At 42.1% G+C, this 17,338-nt stretch overlaps 1 protein-coding gene across 1 annotated transcript in view; it reads right to left on the reverse strand.

Moving 5' to 3' along the window:
* Window positions 1-16,378: 16,378 nt before the first annotated feature.
* Window positions 16,379-17,338, reverse strand: part of LOC132883804 (cadherin-24) — a 201,587-nt gene continuing 200,627 nt past the window's right edge. Inside the window, exon 13 of the mRNA XM_060917835.1 lies at window positions 16,379-17,326. Coding sequence (XP_060773818.1) covers window positions 16,424-17,326 — 903 coding nt within the window. The 3' untranslated portion in view covers window positions 16,379-16,423. The remainder of the gene's footprint in view (window positions 17,327-17,338) is intronic.

Genomic DNA, 17,338 nt, shown 5'->3' on the forward strand with positions numbered 1-17,338 from the left:
CCCCACTTTACATAGGTTACAGACATTAGATGATCTAACCTTCTCCACTCCTCTTTATCATCACCTTCTAGAGGTGCAGGAGTCACAAAGAGACAAAATATTTGTCATGCCTCTATCCAGGAGATCCTGTATAGATTCATGGTCTGAAAATGCACAGCAGTGCGCCTTTAATTTGTACATGCAATACCCGAACATGTACAATCATGCCCTTCACCCCAGGAAAGGAACAGAATGAAAAAAAAAAAAAGATTATTAGGAAGGAGAAACAAGAAGGTCAGGATGTGAGGTAGCTGAGCACACATTGGCTGCTGTAATATCAGACAGAAGTATGCAAGAGCATGAGAGAATGAGATGCAGAAGATATACACATATTCTACATGTATTTATGTTCCTCCTGAAACTGAATAATGTAGTTAGGGGAATACAAAATACCTTCAGGGGAAGACTAATAGCTGCATTATTCTTAAAATAAATAAATAAATAAATAAACTTGCTACCGTGTGCTGAAATTACATGGCTAAAAGTTCTCATCCCATTATCTCTAGCCACTTTATCCTGTTCTACAGGGTCGCAGGCAAGCTGGAGCCTATCCCAGCTGACTACTGGCGAAAGGCGGGGTACACCCTGGACAAGTTGCCAGGTCATCACAGGGCTGACACATAGACACAGACAACCATTCACACTCACATTCACACCTATGGTCAATTTAGAGTCACCAGTTAATCTAACCTGCATGTCTTTGGACAGTGGGGGAAACCGGAGCACCCAGAGGAAACCCACGCGGACATGGGGAGAACATGCAAACTCCGCACAGAAAGGCCCTCACCGGCCACAGGGCTCGAACCCGGACCTTCTTGCTGTGAGGCAACAGCGCTAACCACTACACCACCGTGCCACCCTGGCTAAAAGTTATTGTCGTATTATGTTACTGAATAGGTACTAAATGTTATTTTCTTATTTTATCTTTATCCCATGACACTGTTGAATAATTGATTCTGATTGGTTAGCTGTATATTAACGTGCTTGCTTTATTTGCTATAGTAACAGTTTACACAGGGAACATACATTCACTGGCCACTTTATTAGGTATACCTTTCTAGTACCAGGTTGGACCCCCTTTTGCCTTCAGAACTGCCGTAATTCTTCATGGCATAGATTCAACAAGGTGCTGGAAACAGTCCTCAGAGATTTTGATGCATATTCACACAGTTGCTGCAGATTTGTAGGCTGCATATCCATTATATGAATTTCTCGTTCCACCACATCCCAAAGGTGTTCTCTTGGATTGAGATCTGGTGACTGTGAGGCCATTTGAATACAGTGAACTCATTGTCATGTTCAAGAAACCAGTTTGAGAGGATTTGAACTTTGTGACATGGTGCATTATAATGCTGGAAGTAGCCATCAGAAGATGAGCACACTGTGATCATAAGAGGATGGACATGGTCAGCAACAATACTCAGGTAGGATGTGGCATTTAAATGATGCTCAGTTGGTACTAAGGAGCCCAAAGTGTTCTAAGAAAATATCCTTCACCATTACACCACCACCAGCCTGAACCATTGATACAAGGCAGGATGGATTCATGCTTTCATGTTGTTGATGCAAAATTCTGACCCTACCATCCAAATGTCACAACATTTGGTGAGCCTGTGCGAATTATAGACTCAGTTTCCTGCTCTTAGCTGACAGGAGTGGCACCTGGTGTGGCATCTGCTTCAAGGTTTGATGCGTTGCGCATTCAGAGATGGTCTTCTGCATACCTTGGTTGTAACAAGTGGGTTACTTTTGCCCTGAACTAGTCTGGCCATTCTCCTCTGCCCTCTGGCATCAACAAGACATTTTCTCCCAGAGAACTGCCACTCACTGGATATTTTCTCTTTTTTGGACCAGTCTCCGTAAGCCCTAGATATGGTTGTGTGTGAAAATCACAGTAGATCAGCAATTTCTGAAATACTAACAACCATCCCATGTTCAAAGTCACTTGAATAACCTTTCTTCCCCATTCCGATACTCGGTTTGAACTTCAGTAGGTCATCTTGACCATGTTTACATTCCTAAGTTGCTGCCATGTGAATGGCTGATTAGATATTTGCATTAAAGAGCAGTTGAACGGGTGTACCTAATAAAGTGGCCAGTGAGTGTATACAACCCTAATTCCAAAAAAAGTTGGGATGCTGTGTAAAACATAAATAATAACAGAATGCAATGATTTGCAAATCCTTTTCGAGCTATATTCAATTTAATACAATACAAAGACAAAATATTTTATGTTCAAACTGAAACTTTGTGTTTTGTAAATGTACAAAATTCGTCCTGAAGTTGATGCCTGCAACACCTTCCAGAAAAGTTTGAATGGGGGCAACAAAAGACTGGGAAAGTTGTCAAATGTTCAAAAAAACACCTGTTTGGACATTCATTTACATTCACCACTTTGTAAAAAAAAAAAAAAAACTACATGGGTGAATAGTCCAACAGCTTAAGAACAATGTTTGTCAGTGTACAATTGCAAGGAATTTAGGGATTTAACCATTGACAATTCATAATACCATCAAAGATTCAGAAAATCTAGAGGAATCTCTGCACACAAGGGGCAAGGCTGAAAACCAACACTGAATGCCTATGACCTTTGATCCTTCAGGCAGCACTGCATTAAAAAAAAATGGAAAACTGTTTTTAGTAAACACAGTTCATCGCTGCAAAGTGAAAGCCATATATTAACAACATCCGGAAATGCTACCAAAATCTCTGGGCCTGAACTCATTTGAAATGGACTGATGCAAAAAATGGAAACGTTTGCTGTGGTCTGACAAGTCCACATTTCAAATTATTTTTGGAAATCATGGACATTGTGTTTTCCAGGCTAAAGAGGAAAATGACCATCCAGATTGTTACAGCACAAAGTTCAAAAGCCAGCATCTGTAATCGTATGGGCCTGTGTTAGTGTCCAGGGCATGGATAACTTGCACATCTATGAAGGCACAATTAATGCTGAAAGGTACATGCAGACTTTGGAGCAAAATATGCTGCTATCAAGATGACATCTTTTCCAGGGACATCCTTGCTTATTCAAGCAAGACAATGTCAAACCACATTCTGCATGTGTTACAGCAGTGTGGTTTTGTAGTAAAAGAGTACAAATCCTAAACTGGCCTATCTGTCTCTCATTGAAAATGTGTGGCGCATTATGAATTGTAAAACACACACACACACACACACACACACACACACCGTTGTGGTCAGAAGTTTACATACAGTGACATGAATGTCATCTTGGATATGAATGACACTGTATGCATCTTGATATCATCTATCAAGATGGCGGCGCGCACACGCAGCGGCTCCTCTCTGTCCTGACAGAACGGTGTTTTCGTGTTTTTTGTGTTTTAAAACAGTGTGTATCTGCTCGTCTTTGTCGTGTCCATTAGTCTCAAGGCGCACATACTCCCGTGAGCTTCTGCTCGACATCCGCAGAACTATATTCATGGATATAAATCCAGCAGACGCGGAAGTGCTATGCGGCTACGGTTTGCTCTGGAGGCCTGCTCAAGCACTGACCTCCACTCCTGCATCCAGCTGGCAGTGGAAGCGCCACAGGTGGAACATGCGGAAGCAGAAGCGAGGCAAACGCGGAGGTGTCCGAGCTAGGCTAGCGGCTAACCCTCACCGGCTGGCTATCCCTACCATCACTCTGGCCAACGTACGCTAGCTGGACAACAAGCCAGATTATGTCCGCCTGCTCTGCTCATCTTTTACGTCTGTGAGTGAGTGCTGTGTCCTTGTGTTTGTGGAAACATGGCTTAATGACAGCATCCCGGACTGTGCCATTCAGCTAGCCCAGCTAACATGCTACTGGTCAGACAGAGAGCTAGTCGAGGGGGGGAAGACTCGCGGCGGAGGACTCTGTGTTTACATCAGTGACGCCTGGTGCCATGATGCTGTCGTGGTCTGCAAACACTGCTCACCACTGGTGGAGTTTATGATTATTAAGTGCTGGCCATTCTATCTGCCGAGGGAATTTACAGCCATATTGCTGGTAGCATTATACATCCTTCCCGGCTCCAATAACAACAGGAGTGAAGCACTGAATGAACTCTATCAGCACATCAGTGAGCAGCAGACAGCCCACCCAGATGCTTTCCTTATCCTGGCTGGGGATTTCAATCATGCAAACCCCAAAAGCGTGTTTCCAAAACTCTATGGATATATCAACTTTCCTACACGTGGAAACAATACTCTGGACAATGTTTACACCATGCATAAAGATGCCTACAAAGCCCTACTCCTCCCCCACCTTGGGGCCTCAGATCACTCCACTGTTATGCTAATGCCAGCATACAGGCCGCTGGTTAAAGTCACCAAACCAGCTACAAAACAGATACGTGTGTGGCCAGAGGGGTCCTCAGAGGCACTCCAGGACTGTTTTTCCACCACTGACTGGAACATGTTCAGACAGGCAGCCACCTACAACAACACTACAGATCTCCAGGATTACACAGAGACCGTCACTGCCTACATGAGGAAGTGCATGGACGATGTTACGGTCACCAGAACCATCTCCATTCGGGCCAATCAGAAGCCATGGCTGACAGGGGAAGTCTATAGGCTCCTGTGGGCTCGGAACGATGCCTTCAGAGCTGTGGACGAGGTGGGCCTGAGGACAGCTAGGGCCAATCTGTCACGTGGCATCAGGGTGGCCAAGAGACAGTATTCCAGGTACATTGCTGACCATTTCAACGACAGCAGAGACACCAGGAACCTGTGGCGGGGGATTCAGACCATCACAGACTACAAGCCCTCGCCACAGACCTGTGACAACTCCACGTCTCTGCTGAATCAGTTTAACGACTTCTTCGCTCGCTTTGAGGCAGACAACAGCACCACGGCACAGAAGACCCCACCACCTCCCGGCAACCAGGTGTTGATGCTGTCCCCAGACAGCATGAGGAGAGCTCTCAGGACAACAAATGCACGAAAAGCCCCGGGTCCTGATAACATTCCTGGTCGTGTCCTGAGAGACTGTGCTGAGGAGCTCACAGATGTCTTTACAGACATCTTTAACATCTCGTTGAGCCAGGCTGTTGTCCCCACATGCCTCAAAACCACCACCATCATCCTGGTCCCGAAGAAGCCATCTCCCTCCTGCTTCAATGACTACCGCCCTGTCATACTCACTCCCATCCTCATGAAGTGCTTCGAGCGGCTAGTCATGAGGCATATCAAGTCTGCCCTCCCCCCCGCCCTGGATCCTTTCCAGTTTGCATATCAGTCCAACTGTTCGACCGATGATGCCATCTCCACTGCCCTCCACTCAGCCCTCACCCACCTGGAGACAAAAGACTCGTATGTCAGAATGCTGTTTATAGACTTTAGCTCAGCATTCAACACAATCATTCCTCAGCAGCTCATTCACAAACTGGACCAGTTGGGACTCAACACCTCCCTGTGTAACTGGCTGCAGGACTTCCTGACGGGGAGACCACAGACTGTACGGGTCGGCAGCAACTCCTCCAGCACCATCACACTGAACACGGGGGCCCCCCAAGGATGTGTGCTAAGCCCCCTCCTCTTCACTCTGCTGACCCATGACTGCACACCAACATCCAGCTCAAATCTCTTCATTAAGTTTGCGGATGACACGACTGTGGTGGGTCTCATCAACAATGGCGATGAGACAATCTACAGGAGTGAGGTGAACCGCTTGGCCATGTGGTGCAAGGACAACAATCTCCATCTGAACATGGAGAAGACGAAGGAGATTGTTGTGGACTTCAGGAGAGAGCACACCCAGCATGCTCCACTATCTATCGATGGTGCTACAGTGGGGAGGGTGAGCAGCACCAAGTTTCTGGGTGTGCACATCTCTGAAGACCTGTCCTGGAGCAACAACACCGCATCACTGGCCAAAAAAGCCCAACAGCGTCTGTACTTCCTCTGCAAACTGAGGAGAGCAAGAGCCCCGGCCCCCATCATGTACACTTTCTACAGAGGCATCATCGAGAACATCCTGACCAGCTGCATCACCGTGTGGTACGGCGCCTGCACTGTGTCCTGCTGCAAGTCTCTGCAGCGCACCGTGAGAGCAGCTGAGAAGATCATTGGTGTCTCTCTCCCTTCTCTAATGAATATTTATAACTCCCGCCTCACCCGCAAAGCCATCAGGATTGCAGGTGACCCCACCCACCCATCTCACAGCCTCTTCAGCCTGCTGCCATCGGGGAGGAGACTGCGGAGTCTCTGGGCCAAAACCAGCAGGCTCAAGAACAGTTTCTTTCACCAGGCAGTCAGGAGGCTCAACTCCCTCCCTGTTCTGCTCCTCCTCCCCCCTCTGCCCCCTGCCACAGATTCTGCTCGCACACCCCCCTTCAGCATCTGACATGTCATCCTCACAGTTCTCCCCCAACACACATACATACATACATACATACATACATACATCTCATCGTTCATTAACACACTGAACTCAGGGACCGCACATCTCACTTTACCGCACATCTCACTTTACCTTGTTCATTTGCACTATTCCGCACTACCTCATCTTAACAGCTGCTAGTTTGTTTATACTGCTTATTTCATGTTTCATGTTTACCTGCTATACCTCAAGTGCCCTTGACTGTTTTGGTTATTTGAACCAATTTGTGTGTGTGTGTGTGTGTGTGTGTGTGTGTGTGTGTGTGTGTGTGTGTGTGTGTGAGTGTTTAGTCTATGTCTAGTTCATATCTAGAGTGTTTATACTGTCTGTTTGAGTGTTTAGTCTGTGTGTAGTTCTTATCTAGTGTTTACACTTTATATTGTCTGAGTGTTTAGTCTGTCTTGTTCTTACCTAGTGTTTATACTGTTTATTTATACTGTTTATATTATTTGAGTGTTTAGTCTATGTCTAGTTCCTATCTAGAGTATTTATACTGTTTGTTTTTTTCAATTATTCTATTTTTATTTATTGCATTGCCTGTTTGCACTGTGGGTCAGAGAGAACTGATATTTCATCTGTGCTGTATGTCGAGCATGTATAGCATATTTGACAATAAAGTTGACTTGACTTGAATGTCATGGCAATATTTGGGCTTTCAGTAATTTCTTTGAACTGTTCCTTTTCTGTGGCAGAATCTGTGGCATACATCTTTAATTAAAAAACACACTAGAATTTGGTGTACAAGTTTAAATTTTCTTTGGGTTTTCTGAAATCAACACAGGGCCAAAATTATACATATAGGGTCAAAAGTTTGCATACACTCACTTAGATTAGTAATTCAGAGGTGCTGAAACTTCCAAAATGTCTCTTATCTCGCCAAGGCCGAGGTCTCTTTACTTCCTCTTAGTGATCATGATTGACTACAGCTGGTAGCTTCTCTGTGCCTTCATAAAAGGGGTTTGTTTACAGCACTCATTGGATTGACCAACACACAGTAAAACGGGAAAGTCCAAGGAGCTCTCTGGAGATCTGAGAAAGAGGATCGCAGATATACACAACTCTGGAATGTCTCTTGGAGCCATTTCTAAACAACTGAAAATTCCAAGATCAGTTCAAACAATTGTATGCAAGTTATTGTGAGGTGTTGTCACTTTGCCAAGCCACTTTGCTTCAAGAAAACCCAAACTGTCACCCTCAGCTGAAAGGAAATTGGATTGGATTGGATGGTCAGGAACAACCTGGAAACCACCATGGCACAGCCCTGCCATGAACTGGAAGCTGATGGATCACCGTCTACAGTTCAGATCACCATGGACTAAAAGGCTGCTATCCAAGAAATAACGCCCTGCTCCAAAATTGACACCTTCAAGCTTAACTAAAGTTTGAAGCTGACCACATGGACAAAGAAAAAGCCTTCTGGAGGATTGCTGTATGGTCAGATGAGATAAAGACTGAGTTGTTTGGCCACAATGACCACCAGCTACAGAGGGACACTGTATCAGCTGGTGGTGGTGGTAGGATCATCATGCTCTGGGGCTGTTTTGCTGCCAGTGGAACTGGTTCATTGCACAAAGTGAATGGAATAATGAAGAAGAAGAACTACCTCAGAATTCTTCAGCATAAACCATCAGAAACTTGAACACAACTTGGGAGTTACAACAGAACAATGAACCCAAACACGCATCAGAACTGGTTGTGGAGGATAAAGCAGGCTAACATTAAGCTTAAAACAAGTCCTGACTTCAACCCTATTGAAAATATATGGACCATGCTTATAAGTCGAGTCCATGCCAAGAAAAAAAACAAAAAACAAATTTAATTGAACTCTACCAATTCTTCCATAAAAAGTCGTGAAATATCCAACCAGAATTCTGCCAGAAGCTCGTTCATGGTAAATAAAAATGTTTGGTCAAAGTGACTCTTGCGAAGAGACATTTTACCCAAATATTAGGTGTGCTGTGTGTATATTTTTGACCATGTATGTATAATTTTGACCCTGTGTTGATTTCAGAAAACCCAAAGAAAATTTAAACTTGTGCACCAAATTCTAGTGTTTTTTTTTTAATTAAACATGTATGCTGTACATTCTGCCACAGAAAAGGAACAGTTCAAAGAAATTACTGAAAGCCCAAATATTGCCATGACATTCATATTCAAGATGACATTCATGTTACTGTATGTAAACGTCTGACTACAAATATTCATATATATATATATATATATATATATATATATATATATATATATATATATATACAACCCCGATTCCAAAAAAGTTGGGACAAAGTACAAATTGTAAATAAAAACGGAATGCAATAATTTACAAATCTCAAAAACTGATATTGTATTCACAATAGAACATAGACAACATATCAAATGTCGAAAGTGAGACATTTTGAAATTTCATGCCAAATATTGGCTCATTTGAAATTTCATGACAGCAACACATCTCAAAAAAGTTGGGACAGGGGCAATAAGAGGCTGGAAAAGTTAAAGGTACAAAAAAGGAACAGCTGGAGGACCAAATTGCAACTCATTAGGTCAATTGGCAATCGGTCATTAACATGACTGGGTATAAAAAGAGCATCTTGGAGTGGCAGCGGCTCTCAGAAGTAAAGATGGGAAGAGGATCACCAATCCCCCTAATTCTGCGCCGACAAATAGTGGAGCAATATCAGAAAGGAGTTCGACAGTGTAAAATTACAAAGAGTTTGAACATATCATCATCTACAGTGCATAATATCATCAAAAGATTCAGAGAATCTGGAAGAATCTCTGTGCATAAGGGTCAAGGCCGGAAAACCATACTGGGTGCCCGTGATCTTCGGGCCCTTAGACGGCACTGCATCACATACAGGCATGCTTCTGTATTGGAAATCACAAAATGGGCTCAGGAATATTTCCAGAGAACATTATCTGTGAACACAATTCACCGTGCCATCCGCCGTTGCCAGCTAAAACTCTATAGTTCAAAGAAGAAGCCGTATCTAAACATGATCCAGAAGCGCAGACATCTTCTCTGGGCCAAGGCTCATTTAAAATGGACTGTGGCAAAGTGGAAAACTGTTCTGTGGTCAAATGAATCAAAATTTGAAGTTCTTTATGGAAATCAGGGACGCCGTGTCATTCGGACTAAAGAGGAGAAGGACGACCCAAGTTGTTATCAGCGCTCAGTTCAGAAGCCTGCATCTCTGATGGTATGGGGTTGCATTAGTGCGTGTGGCATGGGCAGCTTACACATCTGGAAAGACACCATCAATGCTGAAAGGTATATCCAGGTTCTAGAGCAACATATCCTCCCATCCAGACGACGTCTCTTTCAGGGAAGACCTTGCATTTTCCAACATGACAATGCCAAACCACATACTGCATCAATTACAGCATCATGGCTGCGTAGAAGAAGGGTCCGGGTACTGAACTGGCCAGCCTGCAGTCCAGATCTTTCACCCATAGAAAACATTTGGCGCATCATAAAACGGAAGATACGACAAAAAAGACCTAAGACAGTTGAGCAACTAGAATCCTACATTAGACAAGAATGGGTTAACATTCCTATCCCTAAACTTGAGCAACTTGTCTCCTCAGTCCCCAGACGCTTACAGACTATTGTAAAGAGAAAAGGGGATGTCTCACAGTGGTAAACATGGCCTTGTCCCAACTTTTTTGAGATGTGTTGTTGTCATGAAATTTAAAATCACCTAATTTTTCTCTTTAAATGGTGCATTTTCTCAGTTTAAACATTTGATATGTCATCTATGTTCTATTCTGAATAAAATATGGAATTTTGAAACTTCCACATCATTGCATTCCGTTTTTATTTACAATTTGTACTTTGTCCCAACTTTTTTGGAATCGGGGTTGTGTATATATATATATATATATATATATATATATATATATATATATATATATATATATATATGAAAGACACATCATATGCATGAACTTTGAAAAATGCAAGGTGCTGATTTCTTATAAGGTGATGTTTATTTAGCATTTATGGAAGGAATCTCCAATGTCAATCTCTTTTGCTGCAGTCAGAGGTGAAGCACAGGAAAATCTTTACAATGAGGGTTTTGGGTTCCTTGCTAGAAGGAGAAACTACTTACTTTCTTTTCTTTTATTATTATTTGTTTTAACTTTTTGTCTTTAAGGAACAGCTGTCAGTAGTTGCTAAAACACAAATTATAACTGGAATAAACTTCTTTTACAGATATTCCACAACATTAAAATGTAACTATAAATGGATGAAAACTAAATAAATTTAATCTTAAATTGCTGTGATATACTTAAGGAGGTACTGTTATTGGAAAATAATCAACTTTAACATGGTAACAATAACTGTGCTTTGTGTCAAGCCACACCCATAAATGTTTTATTCCTTACTTTTTGACATTATGAGCCTTTAAAAGGGGTGCAGTGCTTTAATTACTTGCTTATTATGCTGCTATAATATCTCTTTAATTATTGCTCCCTCACTCTCAGAAGTCAACCTGTAAGTTATTTAATAAATCAGCTGTAATTTATTTTCTTTATAACAGGACTGTCAAATCATTCAGTGTCAAACTGAAATGGTGAAAGCAACATTTATATGATGGATATGATATATGGTGCCATTTTATTTCTTGTGACTTATTTTTTGTGACCTCTGTCTTCTCATCTTCCAGTACACTTTCAGAATCAGCGTTTGTCTTATTTAAAGTTCTGAATATTTTCCTGTATTCTATTATTGACTTTGTTTTCAATGTTTGTCAGAGACTGGTAGAAAAAGAGATTGGAGTGGACATACTGTTCACGGTAGGAGTCTTCCAGCATTGACATTGCCCTGGAGTGTATCCATCGAGATCTCAGTGGCCGGCGCTCATTACTCCATGCCAATACAAAACATAGAAGAATACACACTTGCAAGCACAAATGGACACATCATTAGGGACATTTAAAATGTTTTATTTAAGAAATTATTTATTTAAGCACGCACAAAACCTCAAAACATATGTCTTTATTCAAATTTACAAAAAATAAAAGAGAAAATACAACAGAATTATATAATAAATATACTTTTTTTATATTGTGAGATTTCAATTTTACTAGGCATAGAGCAGGATCAATAATGGTGAAAAAAGGAGGCAGAGCCATTTTGGCTGAAGACATGGAGAGGCTTAAAGCAAATACATTCTAAACCACAATGCTTGTCAAAATTAAAAAGGAATATTCTGTTACAAATGTATTGCTAATGTATGAAATCCTGTATATTGTATAAGTGCATTGCATGAACAGAGGAACTGGAGCATTATTTTGTTTGTTACATCTCAAAACCATTTATAAATTTTCAGTTCTTTAGGGAAACTGCAATGCAAGTCTTCTTGGTTTACTCAGAATTCAACAGAACTCAAAAGCTTTAATAATTAACTGATGAAATGTGCTCAGTGAATAAAAGATGTGAGAGATGAAGTGGCTCAGCCTCCTCCTCTACCCGTTATCATGATTGTACACTAATACAGTGGATCTAGTTCTGGTCAGGCCCAGTCACAGTGGCTCTGAGTCAACACGCCCCACTTAATGATCAGATCACGCAGGACATTGAGGAGGTGTGTGTGTGTGTGCGCATGAGTGTGTGTGTGTAGGGTTGGTCAGAATACTATGAAAAAGCATTGATGAGTGAATACTGAATACAGCTTCCTAAATGTATTCAGTATTGTATTTCATTACAATACGTAAAAAGGAACTTGTTCTGAATACATTTTGAATACTTCCCGAAAATGAAAAGACACAGTGTGCACTATCATCTTTCTACAATTTTACTGTGGACAGTGTTCTGCAAAGTCACTAGGTTGTGGTTTTCTTCATGTTCTGCTTTTTTAATGGTGAATGTAAGTACCATTAATAAGTATACATACCATTAATAAGTATAATAAGTACCATTAATCTGACACCAAAACCAGTGGCATGGAAAAGAATATTTCAAACAAACTCATGAACATTTCAGACATGTACACCATACTGTATGGAGCTATCTGCTTAGCAACTTGTGAATACTTTCTGAGTTACAAGTATCCTGTCCTATAACACTGACAATAGTCTCCTTTCATCTCTTCTGCCATGCTGAGTTTAGTTTTATACATTATGAAAGCTTTTCCAGTTAAACAAAATAAAACTTCTTGGAGCCACCTAGTGTTAAATTGGCTTTCCTTCATTAGTACTGCTATGCTTATTAGCATCACTCACGGTGCTGTTAGTTACTTTTGTCTTTTCAGTGAGTCTAATTTTCCTTTGACTCTATCTCTGTTCTCCTTCCTATCTCTGAATATTTCAAGACACCCCTATCATTTAACCAACCAACGGGAATTTGACTACATGAGACAAGAGTGGTTGAGTGGGCATCCTTCACCATACCACACATTGTTGTGTCTGCTAAGTCCCACTGTCTAGCTAACCAACAGAACTGTGGCTAAATGCTGTTATCACAGTTAAATGGTTTTCCATTTGCCATATGATGCGTTATTTATTGCTCTCAAAAATTGCTCTTGGTCTCAGCAACATCTGAAAATGGGTTTTCTTGCAGTTGCCATTGATATGCTCCAAACTAGCTGTAACAGCCACTCTTAAAAGGACAGGGGCCCAAGTGGGATCAGATCATAGTGCACAACCCACAACACGAATAACCATTTCGTACATCACTGGTTGTAAAGGAATAAACTATTTTACAGGGCAAGGATCTTATTGAGAGTTTTGAAGGAGGATTTGGACAGATCAGTCCATGGTGCACATTTTAGCTAATATGATGGATCATAAGGAGGTATGGATGAGCCACTGCCTGGGGTATCACTAGATACACTCAATTAATGAGGTTCTGGTGGGAACTTATGATATTGTATCATGTGGCATACAGTGGCAATGCATAATCCATTTTACTGCTAGCACTGAAACAATCATTTTACAGAAAATCTGTAGATTGGGGAAGCTGGTCAACACCTTGCTCCTAGTGGTGGGATACCAACCCGGTTTACACATGATGCCAACACAATCCATGTGCAAATCTGCCTTGCTTGGGAGTTGGCACCCATCCATCATGTAGAGCAAGCCCAATACAATGACAGGCCCTAAGACTGTGAACCAGCAGTCAAGGAACACTCCTAAATGCAAGACCACCTAGTCCAGTACATAGGTCTTGAATCCTATTCTGTGAATGGTGTACACCTAATAAGTGCATTTAGGTGTTTCCCAAAGTGTTTTTCCAGGGACAACTAGGCATGACCCTATAGGTATATGTGGCTGCCATCAGCTTGAATGACATCTCGATACCATTCTGAAAGGGTTGTCATAACTCCATCTACATTTCCCTAAGAGCCTAGTTTGAGATCTCCCCCTTATATTGAAGTCCCTTAAGGCCCATCCATATGAGCCTATGCAAAATGCTGGTCTGATGCTGGGTGTCTCTGACAACTGCATTTTGCTAGCAATCATTTCCGCAAAAATGCGTGGGAGAAGCGCATGCTCTGACAGCTAGTTCACCTGGCCTGTGTTGCTGGCCTGATGACTTGGGGGTCACCATATGGTTGAACCCAAGATTTCTGCACAAGGTTATGTTACATCATTTTCTGTCAGTCAGTCAATTCACCTTGGAGTGTTCTATGAAGTTGTCCCTTCAGAGACTTCATTGTTGCATGTACATATTCTATGGTACTATTTAGACCAGGGGAGCCATCCTAGCCTCAGAACAAAGGTTCATGAATATCATAGGGCCTAATGTGTCAATGCAAAGCCTGGCCCACTGAGTGATGAACATCACCTTGCCCTACAGGTGGGCCAGATGTTCAGCCCTTCCCATAACAAGCCATTCTAAGAGGAGCGACTATAAAGAGTTTCTCCTCCTTATGGGAATTACTTCAAGTCTTGCAGCTCCAGGAAGTCTACATTGCTGCTACCGGTACCTTGGTTTCAGCACCAGGGTTCCAAGGTTACCGGGAAAGTAGGCTATATTCATTTATCCATCCATCCATCCATCCATCCATCCATCCATTCCTTCATCTTCATTAACTGCTTTATCTTGGACAGGAGTGTGCATATACACCGACTTGCTACCCACTGCACCACCTTGCTGCCTAAAATGGCTGTAGGACAGGGGTATTTATTGCAAATACTGTGCCATTAGTCACTTTTTGACCTTGTAGGAAAGTTTCAGCATGCACACAATAAGGAATTTAGGTAATTCTCACAGTCCCTGACAGTAATCTGGGGTTGATACAGTAATATACCCATTTTATTTTCTAGTGTGCAATATAAATGAGAAAGTGTGGCTGGGTGATTTTAAAATGATTAAAATGTAAACATTGGAGGTGTTTCTTTAAAATATACTATGTAATGCTGTTATTTGTATTCTGTTACAATGCAACCCTCTATGTGTGTGTGTGTGTGTGTGTGTGTGTGTGTGTGTGTGTGTGCGCGCGCGTGTTTTCACCCTTGTACAGAGTATGGAAAAAATGGCTACATCCATGTGTCCATTTTCAGATGATTTGTTGAAATTCTGTACATTTGAGGGCAGTAAAAACAACCACAGACACTCAGTGGTTGTAGAACAAACTATTTCTGACTTCAGCATCGTCAGGTGGATCAGTGCTGGATTCCAGTTAGGCTTGATGCCCTACAGTAGAGTTAATCTCAAATAATCCAGACAAGTCCACTCAGCTCAGTTTATTCCTCTGCAGGTGATTTCATCCCTCAGTGCTGTAATCCAACGTGACATTTTAATCTTTTATCTCCTCCAGCTTTCTTTTAAATTACTTTTCATGTTGTTATTTTCAATACTACAGTACTCACTCAGTACTCAGTAATCACTTTACACAATGGTATTCGATATTTACATTTACACACAATGTCCGATTATTTATTTATACTTATTTTTTATATGGAAAAACAACAACAGTATCATCATATCTATTATTGAGCTTCACATATAAAAGTGGATTCCAGCTCAGACTTTGCTTCCTACTTCTGATTTCTCTTGATTAATCGCACCAATTAAATTCTTGACACTTGAATATTTCTCTTCGGTAATTGTTCCAGAATTGGTCAATACTTTGAAAATAATCCACAAATAATTGCAGTGCTAAAAAGTGCTAGTAAACAAAGAACAACTGGAAATGAAACATGAAAATGAAGCACAAAAGTTTTGAAATTCCAATATTGTTTACACGGATCCAGCAGAAGAACACTGACACTAGATCACATCATGTCTGCAGCCCCACTTAAATTCATTCAGTCATTCTTTAGGTTTCTATTATGGCAGTTGATATCTAGTTTTTCAAATGTGAAATTCTTTCACTTTTTCACTTTGGGAGTCCATCTTAAATCAAAGTCAAGATGTTTTGCATTGAAAAGGCATCGAAAGAAAGTAAGATGATTACTTTAAAAAAGTTTTTTTTTAATGTCTATGCATGTGTACAGGCCGATTTTCATGCCAAAATTTTGCTAACACCATGAGGAGAATAATTTATCCCAGCACTTCCTGTACAGATCTTTACCTCTCACCTTTATGTATTCTTTTGTATTCATCAGTTGTGGTATGATAGCCTACTTTTTTTCCAGACTCCCTGGTGGTTGTATTGTCTTGCACATTGCCCTAAAAACATAATTTAAGTCACCTGCGGTCTCTCTCTCTCTCTGTATGTGTGTGAATAGAAAAGGTATTATGGGCATTTTTTTCTCCCTGCCTACAATACCTAGAAAATGATAAATATGCCAAATAGAAACAGTGTTTTCTGACTCTCCTTCTGTGCTCACTGTTCTGCTTTTTTTTTTAACATATATTGCTTTAAATTGCATCAATCACTCACTCTGTAGCTTCCCCTCTCTCTCTCTATTTAGCTCACAATGTTTTATGTGTCTGTCCCAATTATTCTCTCTCTCTCTCTCTCTCTCTCTCTCTCTCTTTTCCTTCATTCCCTATTACTCTAAGACTGGTTGCTGTTTACTTATCCACCCATACCCTTACACCATCCCTGACTCGACCTCTCAGTCTCTGTCCTTCCCTTCATCTCCAGACTTCTCCTCATTCTCCTGTTTCTCTTTATTGTTTTGTCTCCTGGGTGTCTCTGCCTTGCTTTCCCTTTCATCCTCTATCTCTTTCTCTCTTTCTTCGAACAGTTGGGCTAGTTTGTGGAAACGTGGGCCCCACTCCTCCAGCCCAATACCCCACTCCTGCTTATTGGCCTCCTTCTCTCCTTCACTCTCCAGGGAGCTGAGAGAGCCAGCGCGTGACCCTGTACCTTCAAGCCCATACACTTGCACCGAGTCATACGGAGGCTGCGTTGGATCAAAGGTCACCTGCGCCAGGCGTAGCCGCAGGAACTCACCGACTCTCAAAGCCAGGGACTGACCACCTCCTCCTTGCATACCCCTTCCTGCTGCTTCAGGCAGTGTAGGCCAAGTTCCTCCATATCCCAGGATCCCTCCAAATGCCCCTCGACCTTGGCCAGGGTAGGGCAGCAGTTGGGGCATCATATCCCTCCTGCCCAGGCTGTAAGCCCCCATGCCCACCCGATCCCGCCAGTCAGCCACAAACCCTGTGCTCTCTGGGACACACAGTGGAATCCCCCCTTCTGGCCTTGCTACCACAAAACTACTTCCCATCTCCAATCCTCCTTGGCTCAAGTTACCCGTGTAGTCCTTTGGCTGCTCCCCCTGCAGGATGGTGGTGTAATTGCAGTTGACAGATTGCATGGTATTGTTTGCTCCATCTGTACCTTCTGGGGAGCCAGCTGCACTCTTTTTTGGTGAGAGCCCAGCACGTGAGGAGCACCGCCCTGCCATGGGTAATGTGGCTGAATCACACAACCAGCCACCTGAAACCCCAGGCCTGGCCAGTGAGCCTGAGCGAGTCAGCACCAGTTCCCGTGGAGCAGACTCTGACTGCACCTGTTGGGGACA

This window comes from Neoarius graeffei, chromosome 1 (assembly GCF_027579695.1).
Source record: "Neoarius graeffei isolate fNeoGra1 chromosome 1, fNeoGra1.pri, whole genome shotgun sequence".
In the NCBI taxonomy this organism is placed as follows: domain Eukaryota; kingdom Metazoa; phylum Chordata; class Actinopteri; order Siluriformes; family Ariidae; genus Neoarius; species Neoarius graeffei.